This window comes from Lichenostomus cassidix, chromosome 7 (genome assembly GCF_008360975.1).
Source record: "Lichenostomus cassidix isolate B80296 chromosome 7, HeHo_3.0, whole genome shotgun sequence".
NCBI lineage: Eukaryota > Metazoa > Chordata > Aves > Passeriformes > Meliphagidae > Lichenostomus > Lichenostomus cassidix.
In genome coordinates, this window is record NC_139488.1 from 3,450,425 (window position 1) to 3,475,016 (window position 24,592).

A 24,592-nucleotide genomic window follows, 5' to 3' on the forward strand; every position below is an offset into this window, starting at 1 on the left:
GCTACCCAGGAGTGTACAGTGCACCTTGGCTTATTTTTGGTTTATAAAAGAGCAGTTTGTGTCATTATATCTGAGCCTCAATCCTAAATATGAATGTCTATTATATGTCTTTTGTGATTCTAATTTTTTTTTTTTGGCTACACAATTAGATTTCACAGAATCACTAAGGTTGGAAAAGACCTCCTAGATTATCAAGTCCAACATTGGACCAAATGCCACTAAACCTTCATTTTTTGAACACTTCCAGGGATGGTAACTCCACCACTTCCCTGGGCAGCCTGTTCCATCTGATCTAAGATATTGGACCCTCTGGAATTTCCTGGAGATTTTTTGTAGACACAGGTAAGGAAGAGTTTGATTTTTCCAATGACCAGATCAGGCATCAGTGTCACTTTGATATTCCAGCTTTAACCTACTCTGAAATTTTGAATTATAGAATAAAAATCAGAATTACTGTTCCTATCATCTCTTATTTTGTTCACCTATTTAATCCACACCATCCACTTGGTAAATAAAAACTGAAGCACACAACAACATAGAAACCATACTGTGTGTGTGTATATATAGATATATAGATATAGATACATACACACAAAAAACCGTGAACTCTTTGTTAATTTTCATCACCTGTGAAAATAAGCAGGAGCCAATTTGCCACTGTGAGGTGTTAATAGTTCAGCATGTCACTCTGCCTGTGGTACAACTTCCCACATTAGAGCAGGGATTCCTCACTGGAAAAATCCTGCTTGGAGTGATTTATTGTGTCAAGGCCTTTCCCTACAAAGCACTCAGGCACTGTGATGATTATTTCTCTATAAACTGAATGCTCATGCTAAGACAGGAAGGTCACCACGGAATCATTGAGGCTGGAAAAGCCCCTTAAGACCATCTCCCTTTTTGCCTGAGCTTCTACATCACCCTGCACGGACAGAGGAGGAGACTTGCAGCTCCTTTCCTTGGCTAAATTGGAAAATGAAGCCCTGCAGATGTTGGGTCCAACAGTGCAAGAAGGATACCCTGAGCATGGAGGGTTTGCTGGTTTGGTAGAATTTCCTACCTAGTGGAGCACCCACAACACCTGCACTTAGGTGTGCTAGCAGGAACTGGGACAGGACAAGGGGAAATGGTTTCAAACTGCCAGAGGGAAATTGGGATATTGAGAAGGAATTGTTCCCTGTGAGGGTGGGGAGGCACAGGGTGCCCAGAGAAGCTGTGGCTGCCCCTGGATCCCTGGCAGTGTCCAAGGCCAGGCTGGACAGGGCTTGGAGCAACCTGGGACAGTGGAAGGTGTCCCTACCAGGATGAGCTTTAATGTCCCTTCCAACCCAAACCATTTTAGGATAAATCTATTAATTTGCATTTTCAGACTCCTCAGAGCCTGCACAATCAAACTGCTACCTCAAAGCCAGCAATGGAATTTTCAACGAGTTTACAAACTAACCAACTCACTGCTCACATGGTTACTGCACAGGTCTCAATCTCTTCCTTGGGAGAAAGTAAGTACTAAGGCATCCAGTGGGAACAGAAAAAGTCTTTCCAGCAGCAGATTCATCATTTTGCCTCCTCTCCACAGATTGCATCTGGATTTCTAAGGGCTCCACCGGCAGGAAGCTATTATCACCTATGGCTGTGTAAGCTGGGGCTCCTCAGATTTGATGTTAATTCACACAATACCAACAAAAAATGTAAAACTCATTAAGTTGCAGATGTTTGTGATTTGCTATTACCCAACATCTGCCCAGATGCTGCTTTGGACAAATCTAAGCAGCTCAGGGTTGTGGCTGCTCTTACACCAAGGTTCTCATCCCTGTAATTTGACTTTTGTAATTTGACTGGTTTTTTTTCAAAAGCTGCGGTTGCTGAAAATCCCTGGGGAGCTGCTGTGGTTAGCTTTGGAATGAAGTCAGGAAAGGGAGGATGGGATTTGCTATTTGTATATTTTGAACCTGGTGTGTCTAGGCAGGGCACACACAAACACCCCATGGCTGAGGCACCAAGCCACCAATTAAGAGACTCACACCAAAGTCGTGCTGCCTTTCACCTTCCAGCAAAACCCTGAGTAACAACTGCATTTGGCCTGCAAAGATACATATTAAATCCTGAATTTACATCAGCTGCTGGTGTCACAGGCTCTCTCTTACAAGCCACAGCTCTGAGCAGTTAACTCCTAACTGGCTCAACCACAATGCCTGTTACTAATCGCTTATTGAATAATGGAAGTGACACAACTGATAAAAGGTTTCAATCCTGGAAAAAAATGATTTATAGTATTTCACTCTACTGGCACTGTTATTTGTATGACAAATGGTTGGACAGACACCAGTTAATCTCCACACACCTCCAACTCGGATGTGGCAGCTCCTGCCTGAGCATCCAAATAATCAGGGACTGCTAACAGCACAGCCACGCTGGTGTGAGGGGCTGAATGCTGGCATTTTATCAAGGCTGAGCCCCAAATCAATTTACCCAATGGATTTTATTTTTTTGTTTGGGGGGGGAGAGGGGCAGGGAGAGCACGGCTAGGAAGAGGAGTATCCTGATAAAAGCAGGAAGGCACAGCTTGGGAGATCTCCCAGCTCCTCCAGCGCAGAGATGAAATCATCAATACCAGTGAGGCATGAATGATTTCAGAAAGCTCTGGATCCTTTATGGACTTTTCCTGATGGTCAAAGCCCAACTGCAGCATCACACACACAGCTGTCAAGACTGTTATGTTGCAGTGTAATATCACTGCAAATCCCATCTTCCCCTCAGCTGGGAGAGAGGGATGGGGCTGCTTTTGAGGCAGGGTGAGCCAGGATTTCCCTGCCTTGAGAAATGAGCAGAGCTTTGAATTTACAAGCAGCACATCAACAGCAGCTTTATCTCATTGGCTGTATCAGCAGCATCCTGCTCCCTACACAAGTCAAACCTATTTTACCAAGCCAGTCTTTCAAAAGCAGCAAACCACTTTGCATTATACTCTTGGGTTACTCTTTGACTTTGCACCCAAACTCTGCCATTTTTCTTATTAAAAATCCCTTCCACTTCTATAAAAATCATGCCACTCCCTGGTGTCCCTGTCCCACTGCCATGGGCAGGGACACCTTCCACTATCCCAGGATGCTCCAAGCCCTGTCCAACCTGGCTTTGGACACTTCCAGGGATCCAGGGGCAGCCACAGCTTTTCTGGGCACCCTGTGCCAGGGCCTGCCCACTCTTCTCCCAGGGAAGAATTTCTTCCTAATATCCCATCTATCCCTGGACAGAGAACACAAAGCCACAGCAGATGAATCTTTGGGTTGGCTACAGAAAGACAAGAGCTCCATTTGCACACAGGAGAACATTCAGAGGAGAGGAGGATAGAAGGATCCAACAAAGCAGAAGCAGCAAGAGGAATTTTCTTCAGAAGGCCTAAAAGATCTCTGGTGGGGTAAAAATCCTGCAAGCTGCACTCCCAGTAGCAGGAGAAATGCAGATGGAATGTGAAGATGACTGATATCATGGGAAGCAAGGGAAAAAAAACCATTCACAACTGCTTCTTGTGATCTGAGGTCTAACTCAGTGTATATGCTCTTGAAAGATACTTGTGATAATGCGGCATTAAAAATTGCTCACCTTTTTATCCCCTGACAATCTCCTGTGAGAGATTTGGACAACTCTATTACTTTGCCAATGGAAATTACTTTTTACCAGCCTTCCCAGGATTTCACACCAGATCAATATGAGGTTAAATAATACATAGATTCTTCAAGATCCCTTCGCTCTTTTAATCTACAAGCCTAATATCCTTTTTTAATTTTTCCAGTTCTCTGCAACATTCCCAAAATTCTCTGCTACAAGATCCCTTCCAAATTGTATGACCTTTCCAAGTAGAGTTAACTTGCAGGTACAAAAATGGCAAAAAACCCCCCCACAACACACTAATACTGCCAAAACACTGACCAGTCAAATGATAAATGTTGATACAGATTATTTCCTTTAGTGGGCATACCTAGACTTGCTTGGTGGGCAAGAACAAATGGGTTTGGGGAAGAAACTAAGCATGAAAAACCAGGCAGAACAAGGTGCAGTCACAGGTAGTACGAAGCTCACGAGAAAATCAGAGCTATCAGGCAGACACTGCACTCCTGGGTTCCCCCAGAGTGACAGAACTTTGTCCTCAGGTGAGCTGTAATGTCACTGAGAGGATGCAAACCCCTTAAAAATGCTGTGCCAAATACAGTCAACTTTTTCTGCTTGGAATGGGAATAAGCTGGATGTACTGGAAAATCATGAGTAATTGATTTATTCTCTCAGGTTACTGTAATGGGTAAAGAGGAGAACCTTACCCAGATTCACCCAAAAAATGGAGGGGAAAGCATGAAACCTGTCCCCAGAGATATGAGCTGAGACAGAAACAGGCACTTGGAGGGAATTTCTTCTAGTTCATCTCTCAGCATTCCCACAGTTCTCATTTCAGCCTAGTCCACCCTTGCAAAAGTGGTTGGACTTGTGACTAAAATTACCATTATGGAGATGTCTGGCAGTACCTTTTACTTGCCGATAAAAACCTCCATCGCCTCTTTCTACAAAGCTTTTTAGGAGGTAAAAAAAAGGAGATGATAAAAAAATATATATTCATTTTGAATTTGTCCATCAAACTGTGGAGTCCATCAGACTGGAGTTGATGTGTTAGGAGAGACCCACAAAAAAATGTGCACCCAGTAGGGACTAAGAGCGAGGAGGTGACAATTCCTCCATGTATGAATGTGGCATTGCCTTGAAATGACAAAAACCCTTTGTATTTCACAGGGTCTCCATGATCTACTTCACTCTGGAAGGATAACTGGAATGAACAAGAACCCTCTTAATGTTTCTTGTATGCTCAACATCCTCCTCCAAGCCCAGCACAAAGCCCAGCACAATTCTGACAAGCAGAGACTCAAAGAGATTCAACGTGCTGGCTCCTTTGCTGCTCAGAAAACCATTTTGGGTTTTATTCTGGCTCTGGGGGACAGTTTATGTCAATCTTTTCTTCTTTTTTTTTTTTTTTTTCCCCCACAAGTGTTGCAGGTTAAACTTTGTGCCTAACAACCCTGACAACGTCCCTTCACATTTTTTAGACGAGCCATTGAGTAGCATTATGACAAATTATGGGGCCTGATGATATGTAACAGGAACATCTCCTCCACTCAGAGGCTGTGGAGGAAATAAAAAGACTGAAAGAAATATTTCTGGAAAAAAAAAGAAAGAGAGGAACTTTTCCCTCTTCATTACTGTAAGGAATTGCAGATGGTGAAATACTTCAATTAACTATGAAGAAGAATTTTCTTGTACAACTGTTCTGTGGAGCTACAACAGACAACACATGAAAAGCTTTGAAAATCATCCTACTTAGAAGTAAAATTGCCTTTACACAGTATTTTCTGTCCTCCTTAGCTATCATTCTTCACTCTGGAAATCATCTGTATGAGATCAGTGTTTCTAATGGAGTCAGCCTGTCTCTGCCTTACCAGCTGTGATGCCAAATAGCTGGCAAAGAGGCTGTTGGGATGTTTGGCATGTGGGGAAGCAGCAAGGCTCATTATGAATAGATAATTTATGATTTAAGAGTTCATTATTAATGGATTATTTACAAGTATTTCTTAAGTATTGTCAGCTGTTCCCCTGGGGATAGCTTTTCAATAATATCCACAACTTAAAGAATGAATGATGAGCTGTATTGATATTTTTGTTACTAAAGGCAGCAGGTAATCATCAATATGTTTAAGAGAAAAGCAAACCCCTATTTCCAACCTCCCTCACAGTTATTTTTTCATGTCATAACAGCTCTGGGCATATCCTGTACTCTTTAGTTAGCAATATAGGACATTACTGCACTTAAAACCTTGTGTATATGGAGTTTTGTAGAAGCAGATCCTGATGTTCTACGTAGACCTGCTCTGTTAGTCCACCCTTAAAAAATAAAACAAAAGTGTGTCTAAGATCACACCATAAATTGAAGCCCAGGTCTCCTCTTCCACAGAGGAAAACCTCCCCATCATTCCAATACATCTCATTCTTCCTTGGGTTACCAAAGCTCAGCTTCTCACTGCACATCTGGGATCCAAACTTCAACCATAAGCAGTGGTGACCTAATTATTAATGAGTCTGCCTGGACAAACTGGTGTCTAATTGTACACAGAGAGACGAGAGATAAAGATTACAGTTGACAAATCACTGAAAATTAATCAATTTTCACATTCTCCTTATAGTCACTATGGATCCTCACACCAGAGTCTTTAGGTAATCTGGTGAGTATTAACTTACATTTTACCTTATTATTAAATTATTAAAAACATTAAGCACATATTAATCTATGATTTATTACAATTAGGTTTGTTCTAATTTAATTAAACGCCGAGGCCTCTTAAGTATTCTATGAAACTCAGGTATGTTGCCTGGCAAGTGGGGACTGTCTGAAAATAATTTTTCAGGAATCCTTGGTGATATTTTAGAGATCTCTGAATGGGAACTATTACCATGGATGAGAGCTTAGTTTTAGGATAAAAATGTACATTAGTCACTGGCTAAGTATTGCCAGACTTCCTTCCCTACATCCTCCTTTCCAGGCTCAGATTGCTATGTCATTCCTGTGATAAACACCAGGTCTCACCATAAAATTTGCTTTATTTACAATAAAAAAAGGAAGGAGTTCTTTCTGACTGACCATCCACTGAATGGTGGCCACCCAACCAAAAAGTGATTATGTGTGTGACAATGCTGATGCTGAGCCCAAAGTAATAATATTGCTTCCAATGTTAAGGTTAAGTAAATAATGAACTGAACTGCACTTTTATGTATAAATATGTTGGTTGAAGCACTGAGGTTGTCTGGAAGGGGGTTGGATCCCTTTGGTGTTTTGTTTACCACTACAAAGCATCACCTTGGCTGAAAAGCCCCTGTCTTTGTGACCATCACAAACCAGCCACCATCACTAACAATTCTCAAATGAGGATTTAAATGGTAAAACATCATTTAAAAAAAAGAAATCCCTTGAAAAGCTTGCAGGACCACTGCACACTGTGCACGCAGCCACCCAAGTCCCAGAGGGAAGAGATGGGGCAAGGAGAAAAAAGAGGGAGCTAAAACAGGCTTGGAGCTGCCAATTCCTTGTCAAATGAAGCAGAGGCAGAAACACTCCAACCTTGCTTTGTCATCCATCACCAGGGAGTGCAGCTCACCTTCCCCAGATTAAAGAGATGGATTTGGAGCAGCAGGGAAGGGAGCAAAGGCAAGGCAGTGCCATGCCAGCCTGGCAGGCCAGTGAGGGGCAGCAAGGGTCACAGCAGCTCTCCTCAGATGAACCCTGCACTCTGCAGCCTCCCAGGTGAGATTCACACCCTCACAAACACCATTTCTTTAGAAAGGACACAGGGCTTTCCCACACTGCAGCACCCCACTCCAACGGAGATGGGCCGTGATGCACTGAGCCTCACGGAGTTGGTGATGTCACTGCACACAAAAAGCTGATAAACAGGGGTGTTACTATGGAATCTCTTCCATATGGAATCTGCTCCAGGATTGCCTCTTCCCAGCCCTCAGGTGAGGAATCCTTTGGGAAAAGCACAGATTCCCACAGGCAGCAGGCTCTAACAACAGAGATCACACTCAAACAAAATCAAGAGAACCAATGATGGAGAATTTCTCCCCTTTAAAACTTTACCTTTCCAAGGATTTTATCTCCCTGATGGAGACCAGTATGGAAAATTTAGAGCTGCCCTTCAGGTTTATTACTATTGGGCACTAAAGGTTTGGTTCAAAACCTCCCAAAGATGCACCAAGAGGCCCCAAACTCAAACCTCCCCTCTCAGGGTGGGAAAGGCTGAGGAGCACCCAGCAATCCCAGCTGTTGGCTCAGGGATGAGCACACACAGCTCAGCAAATACACAGACCCAGAGGAGCTTCTCTTCCAAAGAAATGGCAAAAAAAGATCCTCATAGCTCTTGTGGGCTGCCTGAAAGTAGTCAAACGCTATTAGAAAAGAGATACAAATCCCCCCCAAACTAGGATCTGGAATATCAGACAATAGCTGAACCCAAACTCATTGGAACAAAACCCAACAACTTTGTTTCAGAGAGCAAAAGCCACCAAGACGACTGTTTTTTGCTCTGAATTCTGGTCTGACCCCTATGTGGGATGTGACAACTGATTCAAAGAAGATAAGAAATTAAAAAAAAAAATTAAAACATGCTTTTCAAGGGGTGGGACTGGCAAATTCAGGCTCAGTTTTATGGAAAAAAACACCCACAATCCAAATAAAAAGGAAGCAGCAGAAGAGAGGCAGCACCATGAGGGAGGCATTTAGTGGCAGAAGCGCCTTCAGAAAAGGCTGTGAGCCTGCAGGACTGCAAAAATTTCAGGCAGGTAGGGAAAAATTATACTGATTAACAGAAATAAACATTTGGGGTGACACCAGAGCATTTTGATTCCATTTGTCCACCACCTGTCACAGCATATTCCAAACATAAGCTCTTCAGCTGATGCATGGATAATACAGCATTGTACTTCAGCTTCTCATAAAGTCCTACTCCCGTCTCTCTGAACCACACATGCATCCAAAAATCAGGAGTTGTAGGATATGCAAATATGACAAACCAGAGTGGTGGCACTGAACAAGAAGCACAGTTTCCAATTAAGTATTTCCTTCTCTGGTGCCTGGAGTTCGATAGGCACGGCTTTAATGATTTGATTTTCATTTGAAGGGGTGTGAATGAAGGAAGCTGTGACGTTTTTCCAGGGGAGAAATAAACAGCAGCCTAATCAGCCTCTGAGACATGAGGATCTAAATGAAGGACCCAGCCAGCGACCCTTTGCTTCTTTTAAAGCACACGGATTTATCCTCATTACGGGATAAAAACAGCCCTGGCTCTGCTTGGGAACATCAGCTTCGTACCTCTCGCAGTCAAACCCGATGTTTCCTGGCACAGGTGCCAAAATAGACATGTTCTGGCAGCCTGGAGGTTAAACTGGATTAATTCCTAAAACCCGAATGCTGATCTGCTGTCATTTAACATGCGCTCAACATGTGTGCTCAGCAGCAACTGGAAATGAAATATCTTAAATATTATCAAACGGTACATCATTAAATATAAATTAGATGGAAACAGGGGAAAGCTAAAAATTGACTAGGAGTTCAGCTACTCTAAATGGCTAATACGGCCATTTTTCACCTGAAGCCCTCTCCAATACAGTTTTGCCATTAAGCAAAAACCTAAAGAAAGGTAATCAATTCCAACTAAAAAGCACTTCTCCCGGAATGACTGCACTTCAAACCCCTGGCTGGCTGCCAGCCTCCCCCCAGCCCCCCCAGACAACAGCTATCAATGTTTCTGACTATCACAGGAGCACGAGGGGCCATGCATAATTGACTGGAAGATGGGCTAAAACTGTGCCCAATCAGTGTGTGATCAAAACCGCGTGGAATATTCAGCGCCACTTGATTACACGGAGCTGCGTCCTCCCGCTCTCCTCATGAAATCTCTTCAAGGTCCAGAGTACTGTAATAAGATCATTACTGTCAAGCGCTACGAATCGCAGGCAATGAGTCTTGGGATAGGAAGTCATACTTCACAAGCTCCTCTGGTCTTCCTTTTTTTTTTTTTTTCTTCCCCCCTTCTCTCTCCCTCTTTTTTTTTTTTTGTATTTTACTGCGTGTTGAGGCAGCAAGGCGACGAGGTGACAGATAATGATCACATCACTGTGTGGCAACTAGAAAGGCACTTTTAAGAAAGAGCACAGAGAAATCAGCTTAAGAGAAACTCAAACAAAATTTTTTTTTTAAAGGGCTTTTTTTTCCCCCCTCAAAAATTAAATAGAATTAAACTGTGCAGTATTCTCCTTTCATGAATTGTGATTTAATGTCATTGAATTTAATCATTTGATAGATTTTCATATTATCCCAAAGCCTATTACCTCACAGACAAATGGCCAATTTTCTCCAGCTCACGCTCACAAAAGAAACCTTTATTAATTTTTTTTTTCTTTTTTAGAGGTGTGGGGGGGAATTGGTGGAAAATGTCAATGATGAGGCCTGTTCAAGTTCCCCTTTTTACCTACTGCTTCCTGGAGTTGCACACCACATATGATGCATAACATCTATCACAAGTAACTGGTCTGTAAAGAGAAAGGTGGAGGGACAGAAAACAGGAGATTAAAGCAAAGGGTATAAAATAAACATAGCAGCGAGCTCAGCACTGAAACCTCACACAGGGCACGTGGATCTGCAGTGGGGACTTCAGCTGATTTAAGGCTTTAAAACGTGACAAAACAACACGGGTTTGAAATGACTGACTAGTCAGGAGCTGGAAATAAAAAGAGCTCTGCATTCCTGTTACAGGGATGACATCAATACCACAGAGCATGGGAACTGGAATGGCTCCCGGTGTGGTTTTCAACTGGAGAAGGCTCCAATGATGGGACAATTGCTTATGGGAAGGAAAAGTTCACCTTGCCCACATCTCTAACAGCTCCCACCCACAGCAGCTTCATCAGCTCCATCACCCCCAGCAGCTCCTCCAGGCCTGGCACCTGCCATCATCTCCAGCAGATTAAATCCCGTACCACGGCATTTTCCACTTGGTGTTCCCTATCAAGAACGCCATCCTCTCGGATTAGTTCCCTTTCAAATGCATTCCACTGGGAAACTCCTCCTCAAACCTACCCTTTGAACATCATCATGGCTTGAAAAGACTCAGTTTTCACAGAATCCCAGAATGGTTTGGATTGGGAGGGACTTTTAAGCCCATCCAGTTCATCCCAGACATCTTCCACCATCCCAGACTGCTCCAAGCCCTGTCCAGCCTGGCCTTGGACACTGCCAAGGATCCAGGGGCAGCCACAGCTTCTCTGGGCACCCTGTGCCAGGGCCTCCCCACCCTCACAGCCAACAATTCCTTCCCAAAATCTGACCTAAACTTACTCTTCAAGTTGGCAGCCAATATATGCATATTCAGCCATATATTTAGTAAAATTGTTCATATTTATCACCACCCTCTTCAGTTTTATTTGGATGCATTTTTTAGAGGTCACAAACATTTTGACAAAGAATTAAAACAATAAGGGGCACAAATATTTCTTGATCTATAGGCTGCTATTAAATCCACTCTAGACTAAAATATAAGGGGTTGCAGCTAAAAAGAAATTACCAACTTGTTATTTCTACATTCTGCTCTGTGTGTACCTCTTGATTATGAGTTCTTATCAGCCAAGAGCACGTTTAATAACCCGTGGGTAGATCAGACCTAACACATTCCCCCTTGAGTTCCAGGACTGAGCTACTCATGGCAAACCTCCACAACCAGAGCTTCTGAAGGGAATTATTTAGGACTTCCACTGCACCACCAGTGCACTTCCAACAACCTGAGGAGCCCAAGTGCACAGGTATCCTTCACAAACTAAGTCTTTCTTTTACACCACAACACCTTGTTTATTGAATTTGTGATACTTTGCCTCAAGAGGTCAGTTATGTGGTGAACAGGAGGACAAAGTTACACTGAGCACCATTACCTTATTTTAGCCTTTTCATTGGCTGTAGCTTTATAATACATAATCATCTCATTTTATGATGTTTTAATTTAGGCATATAGGTTCATAATGAGATGAAATTGCCCAACTCAGTTCTGGGACTCTGGGAAAACTGGAAGGCACTTTTAAGGAACAGAACTACCGACTTCTCTAGCAGGATTGATATTTTACAAACATTTCTTGCAACCTTGCAAACATCACTTTGTGGATATCAGGAACCTTTTTCATAACCAAGGTCTCTGTGTCAAGCTGGCAGCACATTGCTAAGGACGCTAATTACCCAAAGCCAGTGAAGTGCCAAGGTGTCACTTGTTTTCATTCAATTACAAAGCCACTTCAAACGTCTTCCTTCCCACCCAAAAAATCAGGCCAAATCCCAGCTGGCACTGGATACACAGCGAGCCCTTTTGCAGTCACAGTGCTCAGAGTGGGACTAATTTTTAGGGAAACGTAGAAAATATTTTTTTAAAAAAGAAAAAAAAAACAAGTGCTGTCTTTCTCTCACTCGCCAGATATGCCAGTGTGTGCAACCACCACCAATTCATCATCCCAGGCCTCATCCTTTCCAGCATCCCCTTTTCCTGCTGACCACCACTGCGCCACTTTTCCTTTCAACCAGGTAGGCGGAACCGGCTGCCTCTCCCGACCCCGGGCTGACGGCGCTTCTAAAGGGAAGCAGGAATCTTTCAACTTGTTTAGCCTGCAATGAAGTAGGTTAAAACAATAGATGAGCTTCACCTCCCTTGTCTTTCACTCCTCAGCATCAACATAAGTGTCTTTCAGCAGCAACTCTTTCATGTCAGGGAGGCTGTGGCAGCCGAGGCTCAAGGATTCCCAACAAGTGACCTTTCTGCCTTGGTTGAAAGTCAGGCTCTGAAGATTCGGGCTGGTTTTATTAATTTCTGCCCTCCTGCTTCCCCAGGTGCACAGCCCTTAGCCAGGACTGGGTTTCCTGTGGAGGAAGTCCCAGCTGATCAGTGGAATTACAGCTGTTTTGACAGGGATAGGTGATAAACTCACAGGTGCTCAAACAAGCACCTGGCATTACAGACAACAAATATGGGCACACACTGTTGGGTTTTCCTTTTAAAGTTCTCTTGCAGGCAGGAAAAACACAGCCAGATATTTTGCTCAGTTTTAATGCCAACTAAACCCTAAGTCCTGTTTTGTTTTGGGGGGGTTTCAAAGAAATTGCTACCCACAAAGCAGCTAGAACAGAGAATAGCTTTGTCAGGGAAGGCTTACTACTCTTGTGAGATAATCCACAAAATAAGGATGTACTTTGATGTATGTTTGATATACCTATCAAACCATGCTCCTAAAATCTCACTAAAAGCAAACTCATTAAACTCCAGGTTTAGTAAGGGGTTTTTTTTTGTGCCTGGTATGAAACTCAGCAAAATGTTATTTGCTCCAATTTCTGAAATATTTCATGTACAGCAGGACTACACAAATGACACAATGACCAACAAATTGTTGATAGAGAGAATTCAACAGTAACCCTAAATGAATTACAAACCTATTAAAAACCCTCCAACCTTCCTACTAATCTGCTTATCTTGCCAACCCCTCCAGTTCCAAATAAATGCTTTGTTTCTTCATTCATGCCACTTTTGTATCCATCCCTCTTTAAGTACTGAATATTTTTTAAAACCATGAACATTTACTTCCTAAAACTTCAGGCACTTAAAGACACCAGAAATAGAAGCAAAACCTGCGCTCACTAAACCCTCCATCACCAGATGCACAGAAATACTGCAGAAAAGGGTGGGAACATACTCCTCTTCTATATGATTTGTGTTTGCATTTGGGATTTTAAATTATATATATTTTTTTTAGGAGGGGAAAAGCATAAGATATTAAGGAGAGTATAACAGAAAAAAAAAGGCAGAAAATTAATTAAGGAATTACTATTTTCCCCTTCTGATTCATCCCCAGACTTTGTGTTACTGCTGTACCCCAGCACCAGTACACAGCAGGCTGTACTTATTGACAGCTGATTTATAGGAAGCAGCTAAAATAATTAGGATGGCAAGATCACCAGGAATAACTTCTGTGGGTTCCTACATGGGCAGCACCTGTTTGCCTGTACACTTAATTATCCTCTAATGGACTGCAAACAGCTTTTACTTGAAGAAGTTTTGGTGGCAGCTTAGTTGTGGGCTTTACTTCAAGCAGCACAATCCATCCAAGGACCTTGACATCCAATGGATTTGATTCCAAAGGTTACAAACTCTTTAATAGGTGAGTGGTTTTGCCCTTGCTGCAGCTGCAGGTCAAGATAATACATTTCATATCTTCCTTGCAGAGAAAAGGCAGTGACGACGCTGTGGCTTTTTGTGCTGGGAAGGTTTGTGAACATGCTGTCCTCTGACAATGTCAGAAGGTTTCTTCCACACCATAAAAAGCCAAAAAAAAAAAATTCGAAGAGCAGCAAGTAAAAATACCCTCCTTCATTATGATGCTTAATTCACTGTACTATAAATAAATATTAGCATTCAAAATGTCAAGTCCATCTGTCAAAGGAAGAGTCTAATCTCCCTGCTTTTGCTCCTTGAGTTGCTTCCACTAAATTTCCAAAAATCCCCAATTACTTTTTTTTTGTACATCCTTAAAAAAATGGAATTTTTTAGCTCTGCCTGGCCACCACACTTACTAAACTCTGCACCCAAGGAAAGGTATGCGAAAATTGTGTGGAGGACAGCACAGTGTGGTGCCAAGAATGTCTAAACCACTTCAGGGTACCAAGCCAGCAGGGAAATCACCAGGATACTCAGGAAAGCTTCAGGTGGGAGGCTGCAGGGAAAATGCACACAGGTTTTTCCCATGCATTTCAGTGATCCTCTGCATTGCTTCTGATTTATTCATTTAAAATAGCAAAATTTCAGGTGTTACACAGAGAACTGCATTTCCCTAATTCATCTTGTCCTTCAGGTTGTAAGGTGGCTGAAAGGGACACAGGGAGAAACCAGCTGAACGCAGTGATGGTTTTGCTTATTGCTAAAAGAACAACTGAGAAGTGTCTCACTAAACTTTGTTCTTCCATCCACACAAAACAAACGATTATATTTTAATTTTCCACTGAACTACAGCTCATTTTCAATGCTCAGTGACACAAAACACGTGTCTTTTAAAAAATTAGACTTTTAAAAACACCTTTACCAGTTTAGCCCAGGAAAATGAAAAAAAATGATTTCTCAGTAAACTGGGGTTCATCCTTTAGCTAAAAGCCAGGAAGTGTAAACCTGGGGTTGGGTCTAGACTGCACAGAGCAGCAAAGCACCAGGAAAAGCAATTACTGCACCAGGAGCAGAGAACAAATACTTTTGTGTTAAGAAAACAGTTCTGAAAAGAAACATAAAAGGTCCTTCTTTGTCCTTCAAAACTTCTTTAGAAACAAATGATGAAGAAGAACATGGATTTCAGAGAGTTTGGAAAGTCTCCCAAGTTGCTGCTCACATTTCCTGCTCCTCAACTGCTGTTTCCCAGCTCCACCTGTGCACAGGGAATGCAGAGCTGGGGGGGCTTCACTCCAGGATGCTGAGGAGAGAAATTCTCTTCCCTGTGAGGCTGCTGAGGCCCTGGCACAGGGTGCCCAGAGAAGCTGTGGCTGCCCCTGGATCTCTGGAAGTGTCCAAGGCGAGGCTGGACAGGGCTTGGAGCAACCTGGGATAGTGGAAGGTGTGCCTGCCATGGCAGGGGGTGGCACTGGATGGGCTTTAAGGTCCTTCCAACCCAAACCACTCTGGGATTCTGTGGTCACCCTGAGGAAGGAGTGGATAAACCCCTGCACTGGGATGTGGCTGAACTGGCCCTACAGCAGATAGCAGTGCTGGCCCCACTGGCCAGATCTCCTGTTAATGACAAACTTGCAGAGCAGGGATGATCCCAATGCCAAAAGGCAATCTGGAGCTTTCCTAAAATCCCAGTGATGGATGGAGGGAAGGCAGGCTCAGGCTGGCATAAGCCACGAAGCTTTAAAACAAACAAGAGTAAGAAAAATAAACACTGGGAAAGATCTTTCTGTGAAGACTGATTCCAAGAAAGCTTTTTAATTTTTCTGCTTGTTTTCCAGCTGAAAAGCCTTCCTATTATCCCTGGCTGTTCCAGTAAGTGCAGCAGCACAAGGGGACCCAAACAGATGAGGCTCTGAGCAGCCATTCCTCTTTGAAACACAGCTCTGTCTAATCCTGCTCCGAGCAACTTCAGGCAGCATGGTGGGAAAAAAACTGCTGGTTGCTGGCACCTTGCCTAATGTAAGCATTCCTGCTGCTACCCTCAAAAACACCGAGGGATTTTTTTTCAGTGACAAGTTCTGCACAGAGAACTAAAAAACTTCTCTCTGGGTTTCACTGCAGTGGAAAAAAATTCACAAGAATCTGATTTTCCAAAACAGGAATGGAATTTTAATTTTCGTCCGAGTGCAGCGCAGGTGCTTTAGTATTTTTGTTGCTGTTAGCATTGTCTCAGAAAACCTGCAGAAAGATAAACCAAGTGAGATGAAAGAACCCATCCCAGAAAGAGAGGGCTGTGCATGTGCAGATAGTGTGGAGAGAGAAGAATCAGCATGACCTTTATGGAAGGGCATAAAAGGGATGAGCATCAGTCCTTGGAATTGGTGAATCACCCTGAGCTCAGTGTCCATCATCGTGATATCTGAATACTTGGGCAGAGGTCAATGATCAAAGCAGGCACGTTCAAGGAGGGAAAAAAAGCCCTGCAAAGTGTAGTAAAAATGCTCGAGTTTGCTGAAGACCAGATTTAAACCTCATTGAACACCTCAGCTTTGGTACAGACAAAAATGAAGGAACCCAGAATTCCTGTTTGAAAGCTGACACTTGAAACGTGCCTGGAGCCAAAGGAAGGCGACATAAAATCTAGAATTACCCACACCATTTAACTCTGATCCATTGTACCTGCCTGAGAATAGGGCCTGCAGGAGGATCCTCCTCCTCCTCCTTTGCACGTGGAGCTCAGGATTTCCAGAAGGAAGGAAGACATGGTTGTCCCACAGTTATCACCACAGGCTTTTGCAGCCCATTTGCAGCAAGTCACCTACTGCATCTCAAACACTTCATCAAAGTTGCATCTCCCAGAACATCTTCTTTGACTGCCTAATTTGGACTTGAGGCCTTCAAAATCCTGCAGTAATCCTCTGGGGGTTTTAATCTACATTATGGTGGGGGAAGAAAAATCCCAGAGGGAATCTTTTAGGTCACTGGACAGATTTGTAGCCAAGTGCTGGAGAACAAGGAAGTAACTGGAACTGAAAACTGCTTTGAAGTGCAAGACAGATGTGAAAATCATAGAATCAGGGAATATCCTGAGCTGCAAAGGACCCACAAGGATCACTGATCCTGCACAGACACCCCAACATTCCCACCCTGTGCATCCCTGACAGCATTGGCCAAACACTCCTGGAGCTCTGGCAGCCTCAGGCTGTGCCCATTCCGTGGGGAGCCTGGGCAGTGCCCAGCACCCCCTGGGGGAAGAACCTTTCCCTGATATCCACTCTGAACTCCTCTGACATTCAACTCCTTGGAGAAAATACCCATAACAGCCTGAACCTGGCTGGACTTGAGGATCTTCGAGACCTTTTCCAACCTCAACCATTCGGTGATTCTGCCTTGCACCACCACAAGCACCAGGAAACCCAAAGGCTGCCAGGATTTGGAAAGAACAACCCCCCCAGCCTTTGTGAGTCTTGCTAGGACGTCCTTAATGGGAATCTACAACCACAATTACTCTTTGTGAGACGCCCTTCTCCTAAAAGGACAGGGAGCTCGAGCACGCCTCATTGCCTTCTCCTTCAGCTCCCGCTGACAGACGAGGCTGCCTGTCCTCGCTGTCAGCCATCCCCTCCCAGCCCTGCTAAGGATTCAAGGACCAGCAAGATTAGCTGTCTGCTGAAGGATGCCCACAGCTCTGGGATGCCCAGAGCCCTGTATGGAAAGTTGTGATTCTGCTCTTGTGGCCAAACTGCTGCTTTTCACCGGCTTGTGTTTGAAGAGAGATGTAAAATTAAAGAATTTAACAGCCACTGGGACCCTCCCAAGACTCTAAGTCCCAAACAGAGCAGAGTGCTCACATGTGAGAAGAGGCAGGTCAAAGGAAGCTGATGGGCTCATGCAAAGGTAAAAACACTGTCAAAGGAAGTGTTGGAGTATGCCCAGAGAAAGGAACAGAACTGAGGAAGGGTCTGGAGCAGCAGGAGCAGCTGAGGGAGGTGGAAAAGCAGCTCAGCCTGGAGAAAAGGAGGCTCAGGGGGACCTTCTGGCTCTGCACAACTCCCTGACAGGAGGGGACAGCCAGAGGGTGTTGGACTCTGCTCCCAGGAAACAGGGACAGGACAATAGGAAACAGCCTTGAGCTGTGCCAGAGGAGGGTCAGGTTGGATATTGGGGAAAATTTCTTCACAGAAAGGGTTGTCCAGCCCAGGCACAGCTGCCCAGGGCAGGGGTGGAGTCACCACCCCTGGAGGGATTTGGAAGATGTGTAGGTGTGGCATTTGGGGACATGGCTTAGTGGTCAGCTTGGCAGTGAATGGTTGCATTCAATGATCTCAGAAGGCTTTTTCACCCCAAATGATGCTACTCCCTTGAAGGCTCCCTGAGTTGCTTCTTGCCAACAACTTCTTGCCTTTCTGGAAGCAAATTTATCCCACTTCTATAAGAGGGGACAATTTTGCCAAGTTATTGCAAAAGCATTTCAGATAACATGGTGTGATGCTGGAAGACAGGGAGAAGAGGAAGAGAAAACAGAGGAGGATGAAGGATGGACTGCAATCAGAACAGGACACAGACCCAACTGCAAACCCCCACTGCTCCCTCTGGGGCTGTGCCTGCAGCCCAGGACCACACAGGCTCCAGCTCCAGTGCCTTGTGAAAATAATCTCCCCAGGAGAAAGAAAACATACACCTATTAACTGCTCAGAAAGAGATTTTTCAAAGGCTCTCGATATCCAGCTGGTCTTGATTCATATTGACTTCAACAAAATATTCTTGGACCAATGGTGAATGCTCTGAAAAATCCCCTCTGTAATTTTTTCATTGAGGTATGAAAATAAGTGGTGTAAAAGGGCTTCTTTTTTTTTTTTTTTTTAAAAAAAAGTCAAATTAAAAATGAAAGGTTGAACTAAAATTTGGCTTCGGGCCATAAACTAGGGGGAAACTAACAGCAAAGATAGTTAAATGACTGGAAAGAGAACACAACAGGAGCTGTTATGAAAAAAAGCTGATGGCTTTTTAAAAAAGGATTTGTATAGATAGCTGGGGAAATAAATTCCGGATGTGATAGAAGTGCAATTGAGAAATTAAATAAATGGAAAATAAGGATGACTAAGTAGTAGTTAACATGCCCCTTCTCGGTTGTATACTATTATCACATCTATTTTTAATGTCTCCTCAGCTGTCTGCAATTGTCATCCTTTTTTCAGAACTTGTTCCAACATTCTTTGATACTGAATTAGCTGTTTTTCACTCTCCCATGCTTACAACCACATCTTTTTCTTACTCAACACTCCCCTTTTCCCACAATGTTATTCCATTGTCTCCCTTTTTCATCTCTCCTTATGTGTTGACTCCCCAGTTTCTGAGCCTTCCAACCACCCTTGTTCATCTTTTTTTTTCTGGAGCTCTTTTGGTTGAATCCTAGCATGTTTCTTTTCTTCTTTTCTAAAGCTACAAGCATGTTTTATATCATATCTGGCTCCTGTACACATTGTTACCCCTTCAGAAGGGCATTGAACAGCTACAGCAGTGTGGAAATAGTAAGCTAAACTAAGGGAGAAAAAGAAGTTCTTTTTGCCTTTTGCTTTCCGGCTCTTAAAAAAAAGAACCCAAACATTTAAACTCTCCCCTTTTCCCTTTTATCCTCAAATAACACAAGCTTTCCACGAGCAGCTGAATATTCAAACAATGAGAGGCATCAGAAGTGTTGGCCATTCTAGAGCTCAGGATGTGCCTAAGGAGATGTGATAACACAAGATTTAATAGTACTGAAAAAATACACAAGTTCTGACGTGATCTGTGGGCTACGGAATGAGCCTGAATTTTTCCTCCTTGTTAACCTTCCAAGTTTGCCTCTTCCTTACCTCAATATCTAATGATGCTCCATATTAACTTGGGAACTCTGATTTATTAGAAAAAAAGGGTTCTAAACACATCTCAGGCAGCTGAATTCACCACTGCGATGCCTCAGATGATTCAGCTCCATCATTAAAAGCTCAGTCTTTAACTTCTCACACTTCCCTTTCCCTTGTGCATTCAAAGCCAAGGCTGTAGCTGAGTTAACAACACTCTTTGGAATGGTATTTTCAAAATTCAGGCTTGAATTTTTTGCAACCTACCTTCAGCTGTGCCCGAGATCCCATCAGCTTTGAAGTTGCTTGTGCTTTTCTTCCGGCGGTGCTTCTTTCTGTTGGCGTGGGGGGAAGGAGGGGGGTCCAGTTTGGGGCTGGTGGTACTGGATATGCTGGGGCTGGAGCACACAGAATCTCCCAGGCCGGTGTCTGCAGTTGGGTGGGGAAAAAAAAAGGGAAGAAAAGTAAAAAAATACTGCCAGATTTAAATGAGTGATTGTTAGAATCCAAGCTGTAACTCCTGGCTGTCTGTTTACAGATATGTTCTTGAGCTCATTCAGGAGGTTCTCCAAACAATATCCATTATTGTTTTTAAAAAAGGTACAAAAAACGCCCAACTTGGCTGAAGTGCTGATTCAAGTCCAGAACTCAGCATCTATGTTAGGAGCAGGCCAGCTGGAGCACACAAAAACAATGGGAAAGCACTTAACTGCTTCCAATTGCTCCTTCCTGCAAAGATCTTCCCTATCCTCAAATTAACTTGTGTAACACTTGGACATTTTAATAGATAATGGAACAGAGTTATCCCTGCATCATCTGGATGTTATCTGCTGTCGTTAATATCTGACAGACACACACACTGCAAAGGTGGTGTTGGCAATAAAGGTAGGAAAATAAGGTGTATCACCTGGTACAGGTGATAATTGTGTGATAAAGGGTCACTTCCTACCTGCTCCCCGTTAAAAAAAAAATCCCATGTTACTGTGTTCAGTTTCCTGCTTTATTAACTCTGAGAATTTTAAGAACTGGGTCCTTTCACACAGTAAATACTCAAGTAACCTTAATCCAGTATTTCCCCCCAAGGTTGGTAATACGATTTTTGTTTAATTACTGGCTTGGTTTGGATTTTAATTATAAAATTCCACATCAAACCTTCACTTTAAGGAAAGTACTTGCTATTATGGAAAGTGAAGCCATCTCCAGAACATTAGTTAAATACCATATTGCACTTCAGTGCAGTATCAGGACTGCATTTATGTGTCATATCCTTAAAATCTCCTATACAGATATTCAGTAAATACATCCCCATGATTGCCTTTTGGGGTTAAACAGTTGATGATTGGTTTCAGAATAGCAGACATAGGGAAAAGAATAAAAATCCTTAATATAAAGATTAGGTGTGATAACAGGAGTGCATGTAAGTTTAACTAATATGTCAAAAAAACATCAAGCCACAGATTATTTTAAAAAAACAGCTCCTGATTTTTTTTGCATAGGTAAATTCCCACAGAACTGACTATTTGACAAAACACAAATTATTTTGGTTTCTTTTTCTTCCTAATAAAGTTTATTTACTAATTTCCCCCCTAAGCACAGTTGTGCTCTAAGTTATTAGTGGGGGATAAATTATGTAGCTAATTGCCTGGCAAGAGAGACCAAACCAAACATTAATCTTTATATTAAGGATTTTTGTTCTTTTCCCTACATCCACTAGCTTGAAACCAGTTCTCAAGAATCCAACCCCGAAAGGGAATCATGGGAATGTATTTACTCTGTATCAATGTAGGACATTTTAAGGATTTGGCCCATAACCGGTGCAAGTGCCTCTCCTGGCAGATTCTGCCATCTCTCTTCAGGAGAGGAAGAAAGCAACACCTGATGAGAATCCCTGACAGTGCTCCATCTACTCTTGGCCAGGGGGACACAGATGCCTTTGGATCCATGACAAGGAAATAAGATGCAGAAGAGGATGCCAGAAATACAAAGACATGAGCACAGACACAATGGGGTTACTGCCAGTCCCAAATACTGACCTCCAGCTTGATTCTGGAGGTTTCCTTACACTGACACTTAAAAAGAAAGAAAAACCCCCAGGATGCCCAGAGAAGCTGTGGCTGCCCCTGGATCCCTGGAAGTGCCCAAGACCAGGGTGGACAGGGTTTGGAGCAGCCTGGGACAGTGGAAGTTGTCCCTGCCCATGGTGTTAAAACTCAATGGTGTTTAATGTTCCTTCCAATCCAAACCATTCAGAGATTCTACGACTCAAAATGCTTTGCTCTTCCCCGTCATTCACAGCTTTCACTTTAGAAACAATTAAACCCCTCTGTTCATCACCTCATGCACCTGCAGCATCAACCATCATGCCCTGCACCCATCAAACAGTGAAGAAACCACACCCTGAGGCAACACCACAGAACAGACTCCCTTAAAAAACATCAGGATAGATCCCCAGACTTGTGACAGCTCTGTCTAATTTCGAGGCTGTAAATCCCCCCAACAAAACCTGCTCGTGAGCTCTGAAAAATGAGGGACGTACGGGTTTGATGACTGGCGGCGGAGAGCTGAAGAATTAACCTCCCATGGTAAATCCTCGTCATCCACAGCCCTTTCCAGGTAATAACCTGCTGTCCTTGGGTCAAACTGCTCTCAAGTGGGAGCCTGGAGCTTTCCCTCCCCCTCAACCAGCAAGGCAATGTTGATCCCTCGTAAACGGAGCCGAGCCGATGCTGTCGGCGCGTTCCTGCCCCGGATTCCCGGTTTCCGAGCCCACCCTTTGAAGATGGGAGTTGTTTAACATTCCCCTGGTTTAAAATATGAGCAATCAAAAGGCGCTGGGCTTCCACGCTGTGCTCTCCCGTTTCCCACTCCTTCTCTTGCCTGACAAGGTATTCTTCAAATTGAAAAGAGGGCTCCTGAAAGCCCGGGCTTCGGGAAACTGTAAATGAGTTCAGGCTTCAGCCCGCTGAATGCAATTTCATCCTCCTGACTGAATACAAATAATGCATTTTATTTGGTATCAATTACCACGCCTGAGAACAGACGACCACTGCCGGCACTATTAAATATATTTAAAAAAAAAAAAAAGGGTGGGGGGAGAAAAAAAAGGCAAGGAAAAAGGCACGGCAAATTAAAAAAGCAAGCGCCTCATTACTCCCCATCTCAAGCAGCTTTGACAGAGGCACTGGAACTCATAAGCCGCGTTTCACTGGGCTGGGATGGGCTGTTTTCCAGCCATCCCGCACGTTCAATGTCAGCCATTAGTTCTTCCCAATCGGGCATCAATGTTCAACACACACCCGAAAAAATATATAATACTGGTAATAATAATAACAATCTGCAGCCTCTCCGAGCTTCAATACTTGAAGTATGAGTCAAAGCAGCAGTTTCACTTTTCACTCGGGAAGCTGACAAGCATGACTAGAGGGGGAATAAAATAACATTCAGTTCGCATAAATATCAAGCGGGCTGCTTGAGACTGATGGGCCAGGAATGTATTCTTAGCCATCATTCTGGCAGACAGGCCCAAGGACACTCATAACTTATTTTACAATCATTTAGTTTCAGCTCAAGTGGAAAACGTGACAACTTATCTCTGCTGACAAGATGCCATATCGAACCTTACAATTAACTCTCCCCCGATTATCTGCCCAGCCCATCATTAGCTCTGCGGCTCTTGATGGACTGTACGGGCACAGCTTCCCTTGATGATGGTCATCATTTGCAGGGAGCAGAGCTCCATCAGACCACACTAAGGACAAAACTCTCCCCTTGCCACGTAGCTGGGGTTGTCCTGACCAGCACATCCTCGTTTTCGCTACCGTTTCAAAGTGATGTGCAGCAAAACGCTGCTGAAAAACGTCTTCTCCTCCCCAACGGAGCAGCCTCATGTTTCAGCCCACGCCTGCTGCTGCCTGTGACCTGCAGGAGTGAGCCAGAGATGCTCATGTCCTCTCCCAGCAGCCAGCAGCTTTCCTCCCTGCCCTCCATCCCTCCCCAGTGCAGTTGTTAACTCCTTCAGCTGGAACGGGAGCTAAAACAGCCACATCACAGAAGCATTTGGCTTGAAAGGGACCTTAAGCCCCAGCTCCTGCCATGGGACACCTTCCACTATCCCAGGTTGCTCCAAGCCCCATCCAACCTGGCCTTGGACACTTCCAGGGTCATGGCATCCCTGTATAAGTATGTGCAGTATCTCAATCCATGACCACAAGCAACAAGTGACACCTGGGGACAAAACACCCCTCAAGCTATGAAGAGATGGAACATAAAACCTCCACTACTCTGCTCTTCACACGGCCATTTTCCTCCACAGGAGCAGGATACATGGATTAAGACAGAGACTCTTCTGCTTGTTCAAGTCCATTTGCCAGAATTTACCAAACAAAACAAAAAAAAAAACAATGCAGCTTTTACTCCACAAAGCAAGTCCCATGTCTGCCTCTCAAAGATCCATTTTGCAATTATGGTCATGAGAGAAATTCCTTTCAAGTATGACAAACTGCAGTAGAAGAAAGGAGAGGCAGAACAGAAGAAACACTTTGTCTACAACTACAACCCAGAGTTAAGAGACAGAACATTAAATGAAATCCAATCCTCAGAAGAGTCTCCAGAGCTATGCTGTTGTACTGGGCTTTATCTGCTGTTTGATACAATTTGATATCCTCTCGCAGTGTTACACATATTTTGTAAAAGGTAACTTTCCACCCAGTTTCCACTTCCTATCTTTTTTATTGTTTTGTTATTTGGAAGCTGCATGTGCTCAACAAATGGATCCCAAAGACAACTCCATTTGTGCCCCATAAGGACTTTGTGAGTGTTATCCTGGATTAGAAAAGAGTAGGAAATTAATAAATCATCATTGAATCATGGAATGGTTTGGGTTGGAAGTGACCTGATAGATCATCCAGTCCCACCCCCTGCCATGAGCAGAGACACCTTCCACTATCCCAGGTTGCTCCAAGCCCTGTCCAACCTGGCCTTGGACAC

The 24,592-nt window shown here is 43.6% G+C and overlaps 1 protein-coding gene across 9 annotated transcripts in view; it reads right to left on the reverse strand.

Moving 5' to 3' along the window:
• Window positions 1–24,592, reverse strand: part of AGAP1 (ArfGAP with GTPase domain, ankyrin repeat and PH domain 1) — a 305,386-nt gene that overhangs the window by 59,790 nt on the left and 221,004 nt on the right. For all 9 annotated transcript variants that reach the window (XM_085065825.1, XM_085065826.1, XM_085065822.1 and 6 more), the window contains one exon: window positions 19,874–20,035. In XM_085065825.1, coding sequence (XP_084921951.1) covers window positions 19,874–20,035 — 162 coding nt within the window. The remainder of the gene's footprint in view (window positions 1–19,873; window positions 20,036–24,592) is intronic.